Below are 23,894 nucleotides of genomic sequence, written 5' to 3' on the forward strand. Positions count from 1 at the left end.
CTTTTTTCACTTCATTCCCTGACAGGTTTTTTAAATACCTGAAGATTGTATCATCTTCCTCCTCAAATGCATCTACAAAGTCATTGAATGTTTCAATCTATGCAGCCCACCTGCCACAAATGTTTTGTTTCTTGGCTGTGTCAAATGGCGGCAGTGGTTTTAAGAATGCTGCTGCATTGTACTTTGCACTCCCTTTCTGCGCAATAGTGTCAGCAGATGTTTCTCAACTTGATCAACTGCGCAGTGTGATTGATCAAGTACTGGAATCATCAGTCATGTGTAAGTACATGTGGTACAATGCACTCCAATCATTTATGAATGTGAGTATGCTCTTTTGTTTTTTGCTTTCTGTCTCTGAGTCTTGTACTATATTAAAGCTATTGTTACTCATCTTAAATTGTCTGAATTGGTGCTCCCTTGGCCTGTTCTGATGCTTCAGCAAAGTAATGGTTGTCGTTTTTCTCACTTGTGCGTTGCACAGCCTTCGATTAATTCCATTTCTCAGAATACTCACACATGTACCACAATGCAGAGTTAAGGCCGCATCTGTTATTTTGCCACTCTGAGACCAATACGCTGCTTCAGGCCACTCCCTTGTCACTGTATATTCAGGACACAGCGCAGTGTCTTTGCCAACAAACTCACCAGCAGTGTTGGTGGCTGTTTTTTGGCAAATGTTTTGAACATGCTCCTCTGCAGGCCCTCTGACTGCTTCCATGGCTGTGTATGGACTGGAGAGAGGCTGTCAATCCACGTGTGCTGGTTGCTGACTGCTTTGCATCAGTTCTGGCACACACTGCATGCACTATAGATTACGCCACATGCAGGAGCTGCAAAGCAGCATCTCTTTATTCTCCGACATTCATTCACACTCTTATCATTATGTCATATTCATTCCTAGACCACACCCTAAGACCACCCCCACATAGTCATAGTTCCTCTCTCAGAGCCTTCCTAGAACCACCACGGTCCTAGTGCGCGTCGCATCAATATGCTACAAATGAGAAGATGAAGCCAGAAGAATAGTGTGAAGTAAAAAAAGAAAACGAGGATCAAGGACAAAAGGAAGTAATGGTTGGGCAGGGAAAGTAATGAACAGGACTAAGAGGCGAGATAAGAATACATTAAGAGAATGGAAACTATGAGGCTCAAGCAATGGGTGACAGAGGAAGGTAGGAAGCAGTGTTTGGGTGGGGAAAATAATGTGGCCAAGCACTACAAAAAATGCAGAGGTGGGGTAGTCAAAAAGGGGGTGCACAGCGGTTGGCAGAGACCAACGGGAGGGAAATGATGGATTTGAGCAAGACCAGTTGAGTGGGAAGAGATGGAAGAAGGCCATGCTCTGATGTCGAGACCTCACATAAAATGCTACAGAAACATGGAAAAGGAAATATAGTTCCCTAACATGAACAGTTAACGGAATCAACTCATCCAATCAAAACCAGGGTTAAAGAGCTATGCCCCGGGGATGGAACAAAACAGAATATGGAGAAAAACAACAAATCCAAAGCAAAACATTAAAAAGGACAACAAAGTCATCCAATAAAAAACCCTATCGAAAATGTAATGGTATGCCATAAGATGTTATCTGCAATGGACAGCCATAGCAATACCACAAAGAGCTTGCTGCTGTAATGTAGAAGTGAATGAACTGGAGCGAAAATCAGCAGAATACATTGTGGAGCCGCAGCATGCAGCAGACTACACTGCACACGCGCAGCTTGATTGAGTGAAAGATTGGCACAATCATTTTCAGAAATCCTGGCAAAATTGCATTTTACATGCAGGAATGTTGCACATGCATAGATAAATGAGGATATTTTGGTGCCTTCTGCTGTAATTTTATTATTGTTGTTGTAATTTTAACTGTGGCACCTAAGGTGTCAGTCCTATCTTACCTTATAGAAGAGCCAGAACTGGCTGCCAGCAAATGAAGCTCAGGACCTGGGCTTGAACATTTATTTTGCAACCACCCCCTTCTAGCAGAAACTGCTTTGATGTTTCTAATGGAGAAGTGGTGCTCCCTGCTGACAGTGCCAGAACGGCTGCCTATTATTGCCTAAATGTAACCTTTTTTTTTTTTACATTTTTATTTGCATTTTTTCATAACTGAACAATACAATCATGTAGTCAGCAGTTCGCACATCCACGTCTCCCTCCCACCACCCTCCCCACATAACATTCAGTACATATGTGATTTTGATCCGACCAAATGCCCAAGGTGCCGTGATATAAGTATCCCTGTTTTTTAGGCACGGTCATACTCGGGAAGGGTTCGTACCGATTGTCAAATATCTACTTTTCAAGACTCCCTCATAGCCCCCCATCCAAGCCATGGTAGCGTCTCCATTGTCTGCAGACCTTACGGAACTTCTTCGGGCATCCCCTTGCTTTGTAGGTGACCCTCTCAGCGGCCATATATAGGTCTAACCCTCTCCTCCATTCATCCAACCCCGGTGAGTGTGGTGCTCCCCAGTACTTAGCTATGTCTCTTTTAGCTACCACCAGCGCCATACCAGGAAGATCAGTAGAGGTCGCGCTAGTTCTACGTCGTTAGTCATACCCAAAAGTGCCAACCTGGGCTCCGGTTGGAGAGGGATCTCCAGCACCTCGCTCAACTCCTTGAAACCCTCACCCCAGTATACCTGTATCCTGCTACACGTCCATATGATGTGGTAGAAGTCCCCCTCCATGTCTCTGCATCTAAGGCACCTTGTATCTTCCGTCCTCCCCATTTTGTGTAGTCGCACCCTGTCATAGTAGGATCTGTGTAGCACGTTAAATTGAATAAGGCGCAGCCTGGATTTGATCGCCACCTCTCTGGGATGCATCAGCACAATGTCCCAATCTATATCCTCCATGTCTCCCACCTCATTCTCCCACGTTCGTCTAAGCTTGGCCAGGTCCCCCAACATGTTTTTCGTCAAAGTCTTATATGTGAGTGAGACCGGTTTTTCCTGGATGCGCTCCTGTAGGAGGCGTCCCTCTAACGGTGCGTACTCTGGAAGTTCGGCTGCCTGAATGTTCTGGGCCCGCCAAGCATGTCTCAGCTGCGCGTACTTAAAGAACTGTGTACGTTGCAGCCCGAAATCTGATCTCAGGGCCATAATAGATTTCAGTTCCCCCCTGGCCACTATGTCCCCTAGAGTGGAGATACCTATATCATCCCATCTTTGAAAGCCCTTTAGTTTGTTCAATTCCGCGAGCCATATACAATGCCATATCGGCGTCTGTCTCGTGGGCTTCCTTTCCCAGCCTGTGCGCTTTGTCGCCTTACTCCAGAGTAGCAAAGTAATGCCTGTAGCCGGAAGCATCCGCCCCCGCCTAGCTCCCCCGTATAGATAGTACATCAGCGGCCTAGATGACATCTTGTGTCTTTCAAGGGCGTACGTGGGGTGATCCGCCTGCGCGAGTATCCAGTCATTAATCGGGGCTAAGTGTTCTGCCCAGTAGTATGCTTCCAGAGTCGGGAGTGAGATCCCTCCGCTGTATTGATGCCTCTGGAGGGTGTTCAGCGCCACTTTGGGTTGTTTACCCAGCCAAAGAAAAGATCTCAACTCTGCCTGTATAATCCCGAACACTTTTGAGGGGATTGGGTAATATTTGTTTTGTAAGGCGTATAAAACGTGGGCAACGTGATCATCTTGAACATAGCTGCCCGACCCAAGAGTGTGAGTGGGAGCTGTTTCCACCGCGCCGTGTCCGTTGTAAAATTCACGAGGATCCGTTCCAGATTCTGTTGGTATGACAGTTGCCAGTCCAGGGTGACATACACTCCAAGGTATCTGAAACCCTCTGTGGTTGTTAGCAGCCGTCCCGGTAGCTCTGGCCAGTGTCCCTGTCCCTTCGGATCGTAAAGAACCGACTTGTGGCAGTTAATCTGGTAACCCGCACGTCTGCCATAGTGCTCTAATTCTAGGAACAGTTCCGGTATTGTTGTCTCTGGGCATGTGATGTACAAAAGAATGTCATCCGCGTACAACAAAAATATTTCTTCCGCCGAGTCCATCTCTCCCTTACTGAATTCCCTAATGGCTACGTTCTGTCTTATCTTAGCGGCGAGTAATTCTATTGTCAGCGCAAAGAGGAGGGGGGATAACGGACACCCTTGTCGGGTTCCCCTCCGAACCTGGAACTCTCGTGACATCACCCCATTCAGTCTTACCCTGGCATTAAGTGCAGTGTAGAGCAGCTGAAGCCACTGACGATATTTGGGGCCAAACCCGAATCTTTGCAGGACACCTTCAAGAAACAGCCAGTGGACCGCGTCGAATGCCTTCTCTGTATCGAGGGATAAGAACCAATGTGGGTCCTTCCTCCCGTGGACCTCCTGTAGCCAGTTGTGAGTACGGCGGAGATTTAGTCTTGTGGCTCTCTCCGGCAGGAAACCCGTTTGGTCTAGTTGTACTATGTCCGATATCACCGAGCGTAGCCGTAGTGCCAGAATTGTGACCAGGAGTTTCGCCTTTGTATTCAAAAGGGAAATGGGGCGGTATGATGCACAATCTTCCCGCGGTTTCCCCTCTTTATGTATCGGGATTATTGTCGCCATACACAAGTCTGGGGGGAGTCTTCCTTCCTGTAGAGCCCCATCGAAAAGACCCTTCAGATGGTGCGTCAGGAGATCCCCCGTACGCTTAAAGAATTCCGCCGGGAACCCGTTCTGACCCGGGGTTTTACCCGGCCGCAGTCTAGCCAAGGCTCCCGATATGTCCTCTAGCGTGATGTCAGACTCTAAGGTTTGTTGAGCCTCAGAGGTCAGGGCCGGTAATTCTATCTGCTCCAAGTATTGTAAGGCCACCTCGCCTGTTCCCAGGTCTCTGGCCCTGTAAAAACCTTCATAGTGGTCCGCAAACACCTCAGCTATCTGAGCATCTGATCTAACCAGCAATCCCTCCGGGTCTCTGAGTTGTTCTACCCATCTGGCTGCACGCTCCTTTTTACTGAGCCACGCCAGTAGTTTACCTGATTTATCCCCTACATCATAAAGACGATGTAGGGTGGCTAGGGCCTGGGTTCTAGCCTCTCCTGTCACAAGTTCCCCATATTGCGTCTGCTGGTCTGTTAATCTTCTAAGAGTCGCACTATCTTTTGAGATTTGATAGTCTCTCTCCAGGTCTAGAATGTCTACCTCCAACGCAGTTGTTTCCGCGTGAAGCTTCCTCCTTTCCTCCGCCAGTTGCTTTGTACCCTGTCTCGCATCACTGTCTTCAGCGCCTCCCAGAACGTCACCCCGAGGGGACCGTCCCTTCATTTTCAGCAATATAGACCTTCACGTCTGCTCTCAGACCTTTCAGAACACTCGCATTCTGCAGATCCCATGCGTTCAGCCTCCAGGAGCCAGTCTTCCTGTTACTCCCCAATCCCACCTTTACTAACAGTGGGGAGTAATCGGAGATCCCTCTTGCCTGATATTCCGCCGTGTCTTCTATTGTCAAGTGTTGCCGAGACATAAACACATAGTCTAACCTCGAGTATACTTTATGTGCACCCGAAAAAAAGGAATAGGCCATCAGGTCGGGGTGTAGCCATCTCCAAATGTCCGTAAGTCCTAGACCGTCAACCATTTGGGACAGGGGGGTCTGGGGCCTGTCTCTGGACGTCAGTACCGTCCGGTCCATCCCTGCGTCCATCACGTCATTGAAGTCTCCCCCAATAATTTGTGTGGTGTCCGCTGTGTCTAAAAGTATCTCTGCCCCTTTCTTGAGCGTGTTAGCCTGTAGTTTTGGAGGGGCATACACTGCAAGTATCGTGCACATTTGTCTGTTCCAGGTCCCCCTAACTCCTACATATGTCCCCTGCGGGTCTGTCCAAGTTTGGGCTATAGAGAATGGCATAATCCTCCTAATAATAATAGCCACCCCTCTCGAGTCTGTGGTATATCCTGCGTGTGCCAAGACCTTGTACTGGCCCCTAGCTAGGAAGCCACAATTAGTTCCCTTAAGATGGGTTTCCTGCAATAATACTATATCAGGGTGAAGCCTCTTAATGTATGAGTTGACCAATCCCCTCTTGATCTTGCTGCCCAGACCATTAACGTTCCATGTCAAGACAGTGAATCCCCGCTGGTCTCTGCATTGTCCTACGTGTTCACCCGCCATTCTGGATTGTATGGTGCATAGTGTAGTCGATCTCCTGTGTGTGAGGGTGTCGTCTGGAGTACCGAAGAGTGCGGCCACTGTAACATGATTGTCCCCCCCTCCCTCCTCCCTGTCCATCCCCCAACTTGGCTCCCTTCCCACCCCTCCCACTAACTTGAAACGTCTGCAACTGCCCCCCGTTCCCCCCACCCCACCTCCCCCCGTCAGTCTCAATGTCCATAGAACCGAGACTGTTGGCGGAGCAGGCCTATCGCCCTCCCCTGTGTCCCTCCCGCTCAACCTAGAGGAGAAATTTGCGTAACAGTTGAGCTTCCCACACACTCCCAATCAGCCCAACATGCGAACAAGCCTAACCTTGAAATAAATTATAAAGTAAAGGTGGAAAAAATAGAAAAATAAGGGGGAGTGTGTGTGTAACTTGCGTGCCCCCGCAACGACGAGCTGCTGTCTCTGGTGCCAGTCCTAGCCCCATCAAGATTGTGAGTCCTGTGTACCATTGCCCGGGTTTTCCATCCGGCCGGGCGTTTCATTCTCAAGCTCTCGCGTTGCCGTCTCTAGGGGATGTAATGAGTGTCCTTCTGCATCCTCCGCTCCTGACGTCCGGGCCTCCGAGTCGTCGTCCTCCTCCGAGGTGTTGTTGTTGGCCAGGCAGCTGAATCTAGATCCAGACGCCGTCGCTGTCTTCCCCGCTGAGGATGTAGAGTTCCTTCTTCTTTGTCTCGAGATGTCGTTCCCTGGATACGGTGTTGTCTGAGTACGCCTCTTTGCTTGTGGCTTTTTGATCCTTTGGGTTTTTAGGGGGCTACTCGAAAGCTCGCAGCTGCCATCTCTTCCCTTATCCGTCGGCCTTCATCTGCTGCCCCCCGAAGTATAGGACGTTCCTCAAGCCATTGCCAGGCCTCCTCCGGTCGGTTGAAGAAAAGTGATTTGCCCTCGAATATTACTTTCAATTTGGCCGGGAACAGTAACATGTACGTCATATGTAAATCTCTCAGTTTTGCTTTAACCGTGTCAAAGGAGCGTCGCTGTTTCTGAACCTCCTGGATGTAATCTGGAAAGATCATTATGTTTGTATTTTCCAGCCGTATCTTCCCCAGCCGTCTGGCCTCCCTGAGTATGAGGTCTCTGTCTGCAAAGTTTAGGAAATGCGCTATGACCGTTCTCGGCCTCGCGCCCTCCGGAGGTTTCGCCAACAGCGCACGGTGTGCTCATTTAATAATGAAACAGTTCGAGAATTGCGCCTGTGGAAACGTCTTCCTCAGCCAGGAATGCAGAAAGGTCGGCATATCCGTCCCCTCGATGCCTTCTCTAAATCCCACAAAGCGGAGGTTATTGCATCGCGCTCTGTTTTCCGCATCATCCACTTTCCAAAGCAGTTGCCGATGTGACGCGTGAAGCTCCGCCATGTCCTTCCGCAGTGTGCTGAGGGAATCCTCCGCCTCTCCTATCCTGGTCTCCGCAGTGGTCACCCTCTCTGTTAGGTTCCGAAAATCTTGGCGCAGGAGCAGAACCTCCGATCCCACTTCGCCTATTTTAACTTCCAATGCTGCCCTCGAGTCTTGTATGTCCGATCTGGACGCTTGAATCGCTTCCATCAGCATTGCGGTGTCCGAGCGTGCTCCAGCTGCCGCCGAGGGGGCCTCTTTCTGTGGACGAGCCATGGCATAATTGCCTCGCGGGCTTGAGTATCGGGTCCCTTTTCCCCATCTCACCTTCCTGTATGTCCCCGCTCCTCCGGATGGGACTCTCTCTCACTCCACACCTACTAGTTGGCCGTCGCCTGTTGGAGGAGGGTCCGGATCTCTCGTTCCCTTTAGACCCCACACCTCCGTCCGGTGATCTCGTGTCTCTGGATCCGCTCACTCCAGCAGTGTCTCTAGGCAATGACGTTTGTATCATGCCTCATAAGGGTGCCCTGGTGATTGTCTGCCTTTCGGGGGCCAGGTGGTGCCTTTTACGCCCTTTCCAACGCTCTCTATGTATTTTTCTTCCGTCGTCCCGATGCCAGCCAACTAGGCGGACGAGGGCATCCGGGCACTCAGCCACACCAAGATCACCCGCTCACGGCCATCATTAGTTGTTAATAGGCCTCCTCTCGTGGGTCTCCGTGTTTCCTCTGGAACCAATCCCCCAGGCGTGGATCCGTCGCAGTGCTATTTATTACCTAAAGGTCCCGGGAGCCCTGCCAGATTCTGCTCCGGGTGCAGCGCTTTCATTACGGGCCAGCGTAGTCTGTCCTTCCCTCTATCGGGCCTGGTTGTTCTCCAGGTGCCAAGCCTGCACCGCTGTGAGCAGATAGGCGGCGGCCCCCTCACGTCCCGTCGTGCAGTTCCTCCGGTATGGGCAGCCTCCTGCAACCAGGGTGTTCCGTCGCCCCCGAGAGGCGTCTCGTAGCGGATTTCCAAGGTGCTGCGCAGTGCCCCCTGTCGCTACCACTCACCCGCAGGTATCAGGGCATTGGCCGGGGTCTTGGCCCTCTGTTCCTCCGGATCACTTTCGCGCCTCCGGGCGCCATCTTGGTGTAGGGCTCTTCTCGGTGTCCGGTCCTGCTTAGGGTGGGGGATGTCTCCAGAGTCCGCTTAGGATATGCAGGCTCTTCCTGTTGTCTTTCACGCTTGCGAACCTGAAACGGCGAGGCAAGGAGCAAGTATTCAACGTGTCCGGCTGAACCCGGCTCCGGCGGCCGCCATCTTGGTGCAGTCAGGGCTCGAGCGGGCTAGTTCGGAGCGAATTTCTCCGTCAGAGCACAATAATTCCCCTTGTTTCCTGCCCCTGTCTGGTGTAGGACACCTTCGGACCTCTTGCCCTCTCTTTGGGCTAGTAAGGCTCAGTTTAAAGTCGGATTTGAAAGCAGCTCATCAGGAGCTCCGCGGTAGCACGTCTTACCCGGCCATGCTGTTGGCCATGCCCCCCTGCCTTAAAGTAACCTTGGCCCGGCAAAGTCAATTTCCTTAGTTGCGTCTAAAACTATCTGTTCTATTGCATGATTTAAAAGAAAAGGAGGCTTGCAAATCCCAAAACTAATTTTGCATTGATGACTCCTATTTGGTTGGGCTGAAGTGAATATAGGGGCGGTGGGGTGGGGGTGATTCACAGAGCTTCCTGGCACATTAAGATTATAGACATGGACCCGGTTATTGGGGCTGAGCTGCTTGGCCTGTCTATTAATAGTCACATGGGAGCTACTTTCACGGTGATTATCTGTTATAGACCACCCGGGACCTTCAGTATCCAACAACAACAGTCATTACTTACTACCTTTACTAATATGGCTACTTCCCACAATAAACTGATTATTTTAGGTGATTTTAATTTGTGGCCGAATGGCTCCCTAGATACAGGGTTGCTTAACCTTCTTCATTCCTGTGAAAGTGTGGGTCTCCACCAATATGTTATGGAATCAACTCATCGGGCAGGTCACCGGCTTGACCTGATCTTTTCGGTTCCACAGCTAGTACATCTGGGTGAAATTTTGTCCATGGACTGGACTGATCATTTCCTTCTTAAATTTTATGTTAGTAGCAAGGAGGTAAAAACGCAGATACAAGGTACTCCCACTGAATTTATGTGTAGGGACTGGAGAGCCCTTGGGAGGCTGAGAACTACGATTGCTGTTTTTAAGGTGGAAGACAGTTTCTCCTCAGATTGTCAAGTCGATGAGAACTATGATGCCTTATGTTTCAGGATCACCACGAGGGTCGATTCTCTTGCTCCGCTAAAAATGCGCAAGCATAAGAGCAGAGTTTCGGCTCCGTGGTTTAATGACTCTTTAAAGGCTTTAAAACTAGCCTGTAAAAAGGCTGAAAGGAAATGGAGGCAAGGATACACTAATGCTAGCACATTGCTCTGGAAAGCCAAACTTTCCGAATATAAAGCTCTTATTCACAAATCCAAATCTGACTATTTCTGCTCCACGATATGTACCACTACAAATAGCTCCAAAAGCATCTTCCAGATTTTGAACGGTCTAATTCACCCTGACTGCTCAAAAAAATCGACTCCTCCTACGCAGGCTCTTTGTGAAAACTTGGCTCTGTTTTTAAGGATAAAATAGAGGACATTATTTACAACTTGAGTACCTCCCCCACTTCGGTCTGCTCCCCTAGTCCGAAGGACGGAGGTACAAATGCTGGAGTTGGGAGCCCAGGATGGCAGCCGGCGGACTGTCTGTTGGAGTTCCCTCCCATTACGGAGGAGTACCTCGGCAGATTGGGTCGCGGTATTTTATCTGGATCACCTTTGGACCCTGTTCCTCATAATATTTGGAAAGCCCATGGAGACTTACTTTTTCCTACTCTCTGCAGGATCTGTAATCAGTCACTGGTTAGTGGCACGGTTCCTACATCGTGGAAACAGGCTCTGGTATCCCCATTGCTAAAAAAACCCTCCCTAAATCCAGAGTGTTTACAGAATTATAGGCCTATCTCCTTGTTACCGTTTCCTGCAAAAATTGCTGAACGCTGGGTGAGCTCATGCCTCTCTAAACATCTGGAGCATCATCAATTTTTGGATGAAATACAATTTGGCTTTCGCCCAGCCCATGGGACCGAAACAGCTCTACTCACTGCTATGGAGGACCTTCGAATGTGTGCAGACAGAGGTCAGGCAGTGGCTCTGATTCTGCTTGACCTGTCTGCCGCATTTGATACGGTAAATCATGCGATCCTCCTGGAAAGACTGAGGGAGGCCGGGGTGGGCGGTAGTGCCCTGCGGTGGTTTTGCTCCTTCCTGCTTGATAGGAAGCAGGCGGTGTCCCTCCCCCCGTTTCGATCTGCTTTCTCTCCGATATCTCACGGGGTGCCTCAAGGTTCGGCAGTCAGCCCGATTTTATTCAACGTTTATTTAAAACCTCTAATTACGTTGATAAAATCTCATCGGCTTAAAGCCATCAATTACGCAGATGACACTCAACTCATCCTCTCTTGGGAGGGTGAGGAATCGATTCCTTTGGAGTCTTTCCATGACTGTCTGCGAGATATGGCTGGCTGGCTCCACAACAACTCACTACAGTTTAATGCCACCAAAACTGAGGTACTGTTCTGTGCTGGAAGTCGGATCCCTCGCCCTTTCCCGGCTAATTTCTGGCCTCCAGAATCAGTGACAAAAACCCAGACGGTTACCACTGTTCGCAATTTGGGCGTTATGATGGATAACAAATTGAGTATGGAAGCCCAGGTTGCGAAAACGGTGTCCACTTGTTCTGCCCTCATCCGGTCCCTACGTAAGATCTTACCACTACTTCCCCTACAGGCCCGGGTTTTAATAGTCAGGTGCACGACCTTAAGTCGCCTTGACTATTGTAACGCGCTGTTACTCGAGTCTCCAGGCATGTTGTTAGACAGACTCCAAAGTGTTCAGTCCGCTGCCGCTAAACTGGCTCTTGGCTGGCCCAGAAGGTCTTCGGCCACAGCGGCGTTGGCTGAACTCCACTGGCTCCCGCTAAGGCAGCGAGTGTCCTTTAAATCCCTGTGCCTTGTTTTCAAAGCCCTGCATGGACTTGGGCCCAGCTCTTTGCAAGCCAAGTTTGCCTGGTACACCCCAACCAGAGCACTTCGTTCAGCTACGGCTTGTCTTGTGAGAGTGCCTAGATTTAAGAAGGCTATTGCCGGGGGCAGATCTTTCGGAGTGGCTGCTGCTAAACTCTGGAATAGTCTGCCCTTGGACATCCGCCAATCAGAGGAACTTCTTCCTTTTAGGAAACGAGTCAAAACCTGGCTGTTTCCGAAGGCTTAACTTGCTGGTAACTTTCGCTCTGCTTCTTTTTCGTGCGGCCACTTCGTGAAGCCTTAGCGCCAGGATGCCTGTAAGGTGATAGCTGCTAAGCATGGGTGGATTTTACGAATTGGCAAACCGCGAACTTGCGTATTTACGGATTCGCAATCCGCAAAATCCGCGAACTCTCGCGAATTTGCGGATTTTTTTTGTGTGTTCGCAAGGATTTCTGCCAGTTCGCGAGGGTTCTGTACCAGTTCGCAATTGCGAACTTACTTGTCGGCTCGCAACGGCCGCAACTATGTTGTTTCTACATCTGGTTCATCATCACAGGTTCACAGCACCCTCTGTTTCACCACTGCCACCCTCTGGTACACCCATGCCACCCTCTGGTACATCACTGCCACCCTCTAGTTGGTTTATCACTGTAGATTATGGGGGTGAAAAAAAGCAAGCACACCTGCCCTGCTTCAACTGACATGAAATAATTTGGGGTTGATTAATGTGTCACTGAATTTAAACTTCCAGTCTGGCTGGCACCTGCTTCCTTATCTGTAATTTGCTGAACTCTGAAGGGGCCCCTCAGGAAGCACTACAGGGAATGGTTACTAATGATAAGATTGAACTTTTGCACCTGCTGAGTGCTTTCAGTTTTGTCTGTAATTGCTTTCTGTTGCAGTGTAATTTTTTTAACAGGACCTTTGTTGTATACTTGTAGCTATTCTCTGAGCCTGCTGTGAGGGTCAGAGCAGGGTCATAGAATAGTTGCAAGTAGGCAAATGAACTCTGAAGGGGCCCCTCAGGAAGCACTACAGGGAATGGTTACTAATGATAAGATTGAACTTTTGCACCTGCTGAGTGCTTTCAGTTTTGCAAAAATGCAAATATCCAGCAGCATCCACAAAAGTAATCCTTCCAGGTCAAGATCCAAATCAAAGTGACCAGCACATGAAGAAAGCACTGGGAGGAGCCTGGTGGACAGGAACAGGAAGTTGGAGACTGGGGGGCACTTCCTTCCTCCCACCCCCACCCCCCAAAATGGTCTCCTTGCAAAGAAAAAGTGCAGGCAAATGTCAACCTGAGAAGTTATTCTGATAAAAATCATAATTTTCAAGGTTTATGCTGCCTGCTGGTGGATTCCTTGTGCGAAATTGCAACTTTTGCAATCTCGCAATTGCGAGATTGTCGCTGCCCGCCGCATCTACGTGTTCGCAAGTATTACTCCCGCGAAATTGTATAGTATTCTAGTTGGCAAGTGCGACCAAGCAAAAAATCCGCTTCGCACGGATTTTACGAATTTTCGGCAAGTTCGCGAGAGTTCGCAGATTGCGAATTTACCGAAAATCCGCTAAATCCGCGAGCGGAACGGATTTTAAGCCCATGCTTAATAGCTGCGCTATATAAATATTTTAAATAAATAGGGGCTTACTTACAAGGAGCTTGCACTGCCCCTGTATAATTTTTTACTATGCAGTTGAGGTGCTTTCTTTGCTTCATATTTACAAGGTGATGCATCTAGTCAGATGCGCCCCTTTTCAACAGCCTGCGTCGGTTTTTACCTTCAACGGAATAGGCGGTGTCAAGTTAGTTTAAATATATGCAAGGTAGGCGTTCCCACCAAAAAGTCCGTGTAAAACTGATGTAGTGGTATTTATGAAATTTTGCAAAAGTGGCGTATCTTTTTGAAGCTGTCTGCTGAGCTTGAGATGCGTCAAAATTCCTGTGCCTCTAAAACCCAGGCGTAGGAATGATGAATTGACTGTTGCAAGGGTATCTGATCAGCTGAAATGACTTGAAACAGTGTAATCTGCAATTAAGTCACATCCCCTTAACAGGTGAGTGCACATATAAGGTAGGTAACACAGTAAATATCACATCACACACCCTCACAGACTTGTATGTACTCACATTGTACTTTCACATAATATGTCACTCATACGTGGGCATAGTGGTACACATAAGTACACTATCCCCACTTGGATGCGTGACATCCAGGACCAATGTAATAGAGTGCAAGGTGAGTTTTTCACCTTTTCACACACTATGACCTTGGGCGACATAGATGAGGATACGTACTCATTCAAAACTGACACATCACCTCTGAATTCTGATGCATTGCATTAGTTGCATCAGTCTAATGACCAACTACAGCAATGCGCCACTTTTGGGCCAGATGCCTTGCAGAATCCTACCCACAGATGAGTCGGAATTGTAAGTATGGCACATCCATGGTGTTGTCATGTTTTTTTATGCTGGCACAATAAATTGTACGCATTGCTGCCTTGGCACAGCAATGTATCACTTCTTGTAAATAAGGCCCATAGTGTTTATCAATCAAGGACACTAACGTGCACATAATGTTGTTTTCTGTATCTTAGCTCCAGAAAATACTACACGTGGGAGATGTTCAAGCATGTGGCTCTGTGGAGCAAGCAGCAGACTCTTTCAATGAGACGCTAGACCTGAACTGGGAAAATAAGAGAGTCCTTCAGACCCTGCTATATAAGGTACAAGAAATATTTTAATATATTGTTTTGTTTAAAAACAGTATTCTGTCACCTCCACTTTAGCTGTGTAGGTAGATAGGCCTATGTTTTTGCTCATTTTCAATTTCGCATCCGCCATTTTCTGGATTAGGATAATATGTTGCCCTTTCTTTAATGTTTCTTACACATCATCAACTGTTTATGTGGACCATGTATATTTGAGAGAAACTCTGTGGGTCGAAATGTATCAAGGCAAGCCATTGTGGGGGAGTGAACCAAGTGTACAAAGTGTTTATTTGGTATTGTGAAGATTGCCTACAGAGACCTATGAACAAATATTAAAAACTACATGAAATCATGGGGATGCTAACTAGGGGAGGTAGACCTACAGCAGGACCTTTTTCACTTCCTATTTATCAATGTCATTTTTACGGTTTATTCTGATCTCCTTCCCTGTGACATAGACCAGGATAACCCAGTTCATACTAAACACCAGGTGTAGCAAGTTTTTCACTCACTCGGTATAACTAGAACACTGCACATGCTTTCACTCCAAGGTCACCTTACTAACTTGCCTTGGTGTTGCTATGTCTCATGGGTCATGTGATTTTTCCAGAGTTTGGGTGATCTTTTAGATTCAGATCTAGTCATGTCTAACCGTTTCAGGAAGCTCTGAGATGATAGTCTTGGGCCATATTGGAATCTTGGCTATATAGTTGATACTAATCCCTATGCAAATCATCTACCTTTGAAGAACAGGGTTAATACACAAAGCTGTGCTTTCTCTGCAACGGGAGAGTGGTCTTGCGGCCAATCTTCTCATTGCTTCAGTTCCAGAAAGATGGAATGCTCTTACATTCAGACCAGGAGAGAGCTAAAACATTGGCCCCTGAATGGCTAAGATTTGTTGGACCTGATGTCTCTGAATAGGGGCTTGAAATCAAAGTCAACACAGAAAGAGTACAAGGCACTCTTGAAATTCGGTAAATGTTGCAATTAGAGACATCTCAGTCCACTCATTGCTTCATTGTTTGAGTTATTAGATCTTTCTACAAGATTGCTCAGGACGGTTAACAAGCCTCCAGTTAGTTGTCATTTTCTATTTTTTTATAAACATTTGGATGATCTTTCACACCTCTCCATCACTTTACATTAATGTCAATTTTCTGCATGCACCACCAAATCTATCACTCTCTCCCAGCAGCACGGAGATGTGCATAGACTAAATAGAAGAGATGGCGTATAATTTCACCAGCGGCTGGATAAATACTCTTCTATCAACCCCAGGCAAAGTGTTCAATAGAGTCATCCAGAACAGAATGAAGGAACAAGTTGACACTCAGTTGTGAGATCAGCAAGCTGGCTTTCACAAAGATAGATCCTGTACAGACCAGATTGCAACCCTGGGCATCATCATTGAGCAGTCGATGGAATGGAACTCCCCCATCTATGTCAGCTTCATGGACTATGAGAAAGTATTCAACAGCGTGGACAGAGAGACCCTTTGGAAACTGCCCCATAACTACGGTGTGCCAGATAAACTCGTAAGATCTACAAAACAGTCCATGGGTGACAACTCACAGAAATTTTCCAAGTGAGGACCGGAGTCCACCAGGGTTGTTTGCTGTTGCCTTTTCTCTTTGTGCTGGCCATAGACGGGATCATAAAGCCATCCATAACAAGGAGAAGAAATGAAATCAAGTGGACACCTTGGATGCAGCTCGACAACCTGGCCCTACTCACCCATACCCATCTGCAGGAGCAAGAGAAGACCAGCATCAGCATAATTTGGCCTCAACCTTCACAGGGGAAAAACTAAGATCCTGAAGGCTAAAATGGCCAGTACAACTGCATTCACTCCTGTAGACAATGGACTGGAAGAGGTTGAGGCCTTCACCTACCTGGGCAGTGTCTTAGGCAAGTAGGGCGGCATAGATGCCAACGTCAATACAAGAATCAACAGGCAAGGGCTGCCTTCATTTAGCTAAAGAAAATCTGGGGTTCCAAGGACCGAATACTGTAAAACAAGATCATGCTTTTTTAACACCAGCATAACATTGGTCCTTCTGTATGGAGCAGAAACCTGGAGGACAACAGGGATAGCAGAGACACATACAGTATGTAATTGATGTTTGGGGGCACTGTGCTTTGGGGGACTTGCGGGAGGTAAAATTAGTGAGTCACTGTAATGGGGCTTCTGTGGAAGGGGAAGTGAAAGCAGAGGACAGGTGTGGAAAAGTCAGCCCATAAAGCACCTGATGCCCAGGCTGCTGGCGCAGGACGCCTCTTAGTTCCCATCTTGAATAATTACAAAACCAAAAGAAACGGGCACTGGAAGCAGGAAAACAAGAATAGAGTTTTATTTCTCATGAGGAGAGCCTGTCATTTCGGACACTCGCATAGTGTCTTCAGGAGGTGCTCTAACAAGTTTCTCTGAGGCTTCGCCTTTTATACACATGTTTATGATGCACAAACATTCCTTATTGCAATAAAGACGCTTTGAAGTAGGAAAAAACATGCTTGGAATCCCAGCTTCAGGCCTATTCCCATACCAGTCGCTCAGATGTCATCCTCCCCTCCTGAATGTAACAAGAGATTGTGATCTCTCAGCCGGACATTCCTACAGGACACGAGGGCAGGAGGGGATGATCAGATCAAAGGTTGGGCAGGCGATAAGATCGGGCACGTTGGTTGGTGTATCACGGTTTTGTTATGCTGGACAGGGAAAAGGGGGGTGTACATCCACGAGGCTTGGTCTTAGGACTTGGGACCGGGTCGAGAGGCCAAGTGCAGCCGGGGGGGGGGGGGTTGTCAGCTGAGGGGAAGGGTGTTCTTGGGAGGAAATGGGGGGTGTGGGTCAAGCAGGAGTGCTACTTCTAGAGCAGGGTCACGCAGAGGGAGAGGGTCTTATGGCCGATGCATGAGCAGTGCGCGGGGAGGGGTGCCGGGGGTTTAATAAACGGGCAGAGAGGCTATGGAGCCTAAAATGGCTGTCGTGTACGTGTGTGCATGGGTTTATGCTGGCGGGATAACACAGTCAGTGTTTCGCGATATCCGTTCTGCTTATAACAAGGGGTACAGTGAACACAAATGAATGCCGCTTATGTACATATACATTGTCATTTTCAACAGTCGCCGCTTTTTTTACATAAGCTAATTCATTTCTATACAGTCGATACGATCGGCGGAATGCGGTACATATGAATTTACATTTGTTGGGTTATTCATACAAGTCTAGAGATCGGCATAATACTTAGTCGGGGTCAATCAAGAAAATTTTTCCGAAACATTATGGAATCAAGTTCAGACTTTCTCTCCGGTGACATCAACATACAGTAAGAGTACTCTGATACCTTCGGGTCTTGTCAGTGCTATAAGAAACTTTTTGGAAAACTAATTACATGAGTGACCGATGAAACATTTTAGAAAGCAATACAAAATGGTTGAGGGAGGAATTCAGTTCGATACAAGCAATTAGTCAAGGGGTGGGTAGAAAGTTCAGGAAGGGGGGGTCTTCGTTACAATGTCTTTTTAACAGAGTCCGTCTTCTTTTGTTGGCGCTGTTGAGCACCGGCGGTGGAGCTATAGGTCCAGCTCGGATTCATCCTTACGCGTTGCAGGGTGCGATCAGTCCTCTGCTGTTAGATCACAGTCCTGTTCCTTAACTGATTTTCTTAGGGGTGCCTCATGCTGGGCACCTGCGTGTCTTTCTTCTTCCGTGGCAAACCTTATTCTATAGTCAAAAGTTTATGCGAAAAGGGTGATGTTGTTGAAGAATCAAGGGAAGAGAGGGCGGAGTGGGATCAGATCTTTGAGTACACCAAGGGACCACAAGGATCAAAGGATGACGAGCAGGCAGGCCCATCAGTCGGGCTCAAAAGGGACGGGGACTTCAGGCACGAGTGGGTCAGCAAATCGAGGGCTTCAAGGCAGCCCTTCATTCCTTAATCTGCTGAATTTGAGAGTGGTGCCTCGTCCCGCGTCTCGTTGCTCTGTGGCTCCACCTTTGGTCGCGGTCACACGTGCTTCATGATCTGTGGCCAGGCTGTGCGTCACGTCCAGCTCCTCTCCTCCGGTGATTGTATCTTTGAATGGGTACAAAACAAGTTTTAGAAAAACTGACAGGAGAAGACATTTATACATCTCAATTCCGTCCCCAAGCCTAAGTAGGTGGAGGATAGGTTCATCGGTCACAGTCAGAAGTCATCACTTATGGAGTATGTAGGAGGGCATTTTCACTGAATTCTTAAGCCTATTTGGCGTTCATTCGGGACGTACGTGGAGAGAAATCGGACTCCCATCGACAGTGTATTTTATCAAACTCGAGATCGAGTCCTTAGGTAGAGACTCGCCCTTTTCCTTTTTAACCCAAGTACTGACAATCTTACATTTTCCTTCGGGGTCGGCTAACTCTTGCAAGCAGGGGGTTATCATCATCAGACAAAAGCAAAGTAGTCATCCTGGGCTCTACCCCCTCTGCCTGGGACTACGCCTTGTGGCCCACAGCGCTCGGATCCCCTCCTGAACCCACGGACAACGCACAAATCCGAGGCATCATCTTCAACTCCTTGCTCTCAATGAACCGCCAAATCAACGACATTTCATCCTCCTGCTTCCACAATCTCCGCCTGCTTCATAAGATCTTCAAGTGGCTTCCCACCGAATCCAGGAAAATGGTCACCCTTGTGCTCGTCAGCAGCAGACTTGACTACAGCAACACACTCTATGCCGGCACCTCTCAGAAACTCCTAAAGAAACTGCAGAATATACAGAGCCCCTCTGCCAGACTCATCCTGAACATCCCACACAGCAGCCACATCACCGGCCATCTGTGAGACCTTCACTGGCTACCTATCAACAAAAGAATTACCTCAAGCTCATTACGCAAGGCTACAAAACAATCCACAACGCTGAACCTGCATACCTCTAGCACTGCCTCTACTTCTACACTCCCACCAGACATCTCCACTCTGCCCAACTGCCACTGACTACCATCAGCTGCGAAGACCTGGAATTCCTTGCCTCTGCACCTCAGCCAACCACCATTGCTGCCAGAATTCAGGAAGGCCCGCAAGATCTGGCTCTTTGACGGAACCACAGCCCCCACCCCCCTCCAGTGCCTTGAGACCCTTACAGGTGAAAAGTTGCGCTTTATAAGAATCCTAATTGATTGATTGACTGTGAATAAACACACTTCTCATACTGTTCACCCAGCAGAGTAGGTTTAAGGCATTGATGTTTATTGGTCCCATGTCATGAGCTGCCCCTACAGCCACACTGACATTTTATTCACCTGCACAATGCATCTTTGGAATGGTACTTTAGATTTTTAACATTTTAAGCAGTGTTTTAAGTCGGCAAGGTCCTTTCTATACTGTGATCTCATTTCTGTACTTGACAGTGCTATCTCATCAAAACAAATCTAGAAGCCACAAAAAATAATTGGTGTGACAGACTTGAAGACTGTACCTAACTACAGTCATTGTGGAGGGGTGCTGGGGAAGAAAGAAGCAGTAGGAGCAGGAGGATGAAAATGAAGAGAATAGAGGCCGGGAGGTGGCCCACTAGGAGGGCTAGGATGACCAAAGCCACAAGGACCAGGACAAGAAGACCCAGGACCAGGGAGACTTAATCTATGAGAATTATGGTTACCAATGCCAAAGGGGACCAGAAACAAATAGACAAGGAGGAACCTGACAATGAAAAACACAGCACTAGGGGTACCAGCACCATGGTGAGAAGGATCGGGAGGATGTACAACGGGAGAATCTGCACCCAGTGGATAAGGGTCAGAAGGACCAGAGGTATTAGGAACAGAAGGCCCTGGACCATAATGACAAGGAGGGCTATGAGGGACAAGGACAACCAGGGTCAGGAGTAGCAGACCCAACTAGAGAGACCTATGGAGAGAAGGAACAAGGACAGGATGGCCAAGCCCACAGATATCATATCAAGAAGGACCAAGGGGCTAGAAGCAAAAGGTCCAGGACTAGGAATATCACAACCAGAAAGGACTACGGCTAGCAGGAGTTGGAGACCCCAGATTTGAATGACTAAGGGGTTATAAAGGGCGAGAAAGTCTAGGTCTAGAGGGGGCAGGATCATAGGGTCCAGAACTGTCAGACTCAGGGGGATCTTTTCCAGGGTGATACGAAGTACATGAACCAGGTTGACCCACAACATAGGAACTAGAAGCACCAGTACAGAGATGAATTTAGTGAATAAGATTAGACCCAATAAGACCATTACTTGGAGTAACATGATAGAGGGGCCCATGGTCAGATGGATATAAACAAGGTAGAATAGACAAACCAGGAATCCAGGACGGCTAGTAGGGGTAGTATGGAGCCAGAGGACCAGGGGCTAGGAGTGCTAGAGAAACCAAGGCCAGTGGAACTAGCATCAGAAGACCCAATACACGAGGGCCAGACAAAGGAGTACCAGACCTAAGACTAGGACTACATGGAACATGGTTCCTTAGGACCAGAAGGATTAGGAACAGGCAAACAAGGAACTAGATAAACCAGGGGAGCTGAACCAGGTTAACTGATGGACAAGAATTAGGGTGAGGATGATGAAAAGGTGCAGGATTGGAAACCTGTGAAACAGGGGACCCACGATCCGAACGACTAGGGGTTGGAGTACATGGGAATGACGACCAGTTGAAGCAGGACCAGGAATTACAGGGCCAGGAAGATTAGCTTGAACTGGAGGTCAAGGAACATAAGAGCTAGGAAAGGCTAGGATGATCTGTGACAAGACAAGTTATTGTAGAGCCATGCAGACAGGGAGCAGGAGGACAAAGGCCAGGAGGACCAGGACCAGATTGTAGAGGAATAAGATCATCAGGAACTTAAGGGGAATAGCCAGTATGTCCAGGACGACGGTATACGCAGAACGGGGATTAGTAAAACGGTGTGGGGCAGTATCAAGGGCAGTCAAAAGACCAGAGCAAGAAAACTAGGTAAACTAAAAGCATCATGAGCCTGAGGAACGAAAACAGGGCTAAGGAGTTAATGATGATGAGGACCCAGGGAACCTGTGCTCGGACTAACAAGTAGGGTAGAGCAGTCATTACAAGTTTAAGAACCAGGGTGAGGACGATCTGAGGTAAGAGGGCCAAACAGCATCTTGAAGACCAAGTGGAATGGAAAGTGGTGGAAAGGAGGACCAGGACCAAAATGAACAGGCTCAGGAGAACCAGATCAAGAAGAATGAGGATCAAGAGGATCTGAATCAATGGCTGCAGTACCAGTAGGACTAAATGGACAAGGAACAGATCCAGGAGAACAAGGGCAACCCAAACCAGGAGGACAAAGACTATGACTGCTAGGATGTTGACGGTGAAGAGTACCAGGGCAAGGTGACTAGGATGAAGAGAACCAAAAAAGGAACAGGGCCAGAAGGTCAACGTTGGGAGATAAGGGGGGGGGGCATGATGACCAGAAGGCAACGTTTATGATAACAAGCACAATAGGACAAGAAGGCCCAGGACTAAGGAGACAAAGACTAAGATAGCATGTGGGTCAAGTCCAAGAGACCAGGTCCAGGTGAACCCCCACTGTGAGGAGCAGGACCAAGCGGATCAGGGACAATCAGCACAGAATCTCGAGAAGGACAAGGACAATGAAAAACAAGACTAGCCTGCCGGCCTGGGTGACTTGACCAATGTGGTCTTGAGTTTTTTTTATTGATTGCCTCATGGTGTGTGGCGGGCCTTGGAGTTCAGAGGTCAAGCTTATCTGGTTGCTGGTAAAACTGTTCACCAGCCTGCTTCTGTGCTGAGTGTTCAGTAACTGTCAAGGGATATAAACAGCACTAAGATAACTGGTGATTAGTAAACTTGCTGGAGAGTTGTATGTTTGTCTAGTCATGGTTTTGCCTCATTGTAAAGTAGTGCAAAGGTTTAATGTGGTTGCTGCAAAACACTACTTTTAGGGTTTACCACCTTTCCTAGGAGGCAAATACCAGCCCTATTTTCACGTTTCAAGATTCTGTTAAGGCCAGGCCATGATATTTATAACTTTACATAAAACACCCTGCAACAGCAAGGTTCTTTTTCAACATTGCTTTTCTCTCTTTGTTCCATCCAATTATCAATCAGGCATAACTAAGGCAGCTCTAGAACACATTTTAAAGTGCCTTCTTATTACACTTACTGTTAAATGCAAATGCTGTTGAGAGAAAAAATATTGTCTTTTCATTATTTAGCAAATTATTCTACCGACTTGGACCTTAAACTACTGCTAATACTATTAAAAATCCAACCAGGTGGCAACCCTACTTGTAAAAAGCAGAACCCAGATTTGTACAGTGTGTAGATCGCTTAGGGCAGCGTTTCCCAAACTGTGGTCCACGGACCCCCAGGGGTCCGTGACACATTCCCAGGGGGTCCGTAGGCAACCGTTTTAAAAGCACAGAAACGTTTCTTGTATAATGAGCAGCCTTCCAGCAACAATAAAAGTGTCATGAGAATGCCAGTGATTAATGTACCTGCTGGAGCTGAGGAGAGTTTTGTTCAGTGGCAGCTTTGATTAACCTAATATAGCACAGAGGGTTAATGTGCCTACTGCAAAGAACGTGTATCATGCATCTTAATAAACAGTATTGTATGTGCATAGGTTCGTGGTTACTGCTTTTGTCACAGAAATTATTTTTTTACTGTGCACTTCATAAGTGACAACCATAATCTAGCATAGGGACCTATAAACTGTCATCAAAGAGCTGCTTGCAAACTGCATGGTACCAGTTATTGACTTATATTTTTTCCCAGTTATTCATTATCCTGATGCTGCTAAAAAGATTTATTTGGGTGGAAATGCATTTTTAATGTTAAAGTCAGTGCTAGCCACTGTGTTATGTTCTGAATCCTGAGTTTGTGCTTTTCCAGACAAAGCACTCTTTAAACATTTTATATACCCACTGATTTACGTGCATGATTCAATGTCTCTATATGTGTGTGATGTAAAGTGCTCTGACATCCTACAATGGTATGAGAGATGCTATAAAACAAATGAAATACATGTGACAGAGGGGCTATTACTTCAATATAAAATACTAAGTGCCAGATGTCTGATCAGTTTTTATATGCGCGAACGGGTTTGGAAGGGGCATTCCCTTCCAAATAGGGAGTCTCAAAACCATGTACAAATGTTTTGCGGTCGCAAAACAGTTGCAATTACCACCTACTTCAAGTAGATGGTAATGCATTCGCAAATCTGAAGGGGTCCCCAGGGGACCCCTCCCCTTTGCAAATGCATGCAAAATTATTTTTTAAGGGCAAGCAGTGGTCCCATGGACCTCTGCTTGCCCTTAGAAAATGAACCGAAAACGTTTCATTTTATTTTTTATTTTAAATGCATGGTAAACAGGCTGCATTTTTTTTTAACTGCTTTATTTCAAAGCAGTCCGAGACATGGTGGCCTGCAGAGCCCAGCAGGCCACCAACCCTGGGAGGGCTGGCATTCCCAATGGGCTCGCAAATTGCGAGAAGCTCATTAATATTAATGACCTCGCAATTTGCGACCCCAATGGGAATCCCAAACAGTGTTAAACACACTGTTGTACATTTCATTTAGCGACTCGCAATTTGCCA

At 47.5% G+C, this 23,894-nt stretch overlaps 1 protein-coding gene across 1 annotated transcript in view; it reads left to right on the forward strand.

Moving 5' to 3' along the window:
- The window catches only part of LOC144784068 (uncharacterized), a 1,315,621-nt gene that overhangs the window by 1,057,159 nt on the left and 234,568 nt on the right, over positions 1 to 23,894 (forward strand). The window contains exon 59 of the mRNA XM_078662758.1: positions 14,192 to 14,320. Within this exon, the coding sequence (XP_078518884.1) occupies positions 14,192 to 14,320 (129 nt within the window). The remainder of the gene's footprint in view (positions 1 to 14,191; positions 14,321 to 23,894) is intronic.

Source organism: Lissotriton helveticus, chromosome 10 (genome assembly GCF_964261635.1).
Source record: "Lissotriton helveticus chromosome 10, aLisHel1.1, whole genome shotgun sequence".
NCBI lineage: Eukaryota > Metazoa > Chordata > Amphibia > Caudata > Salamandridae > Lissotriton > Lissotriton helveticus.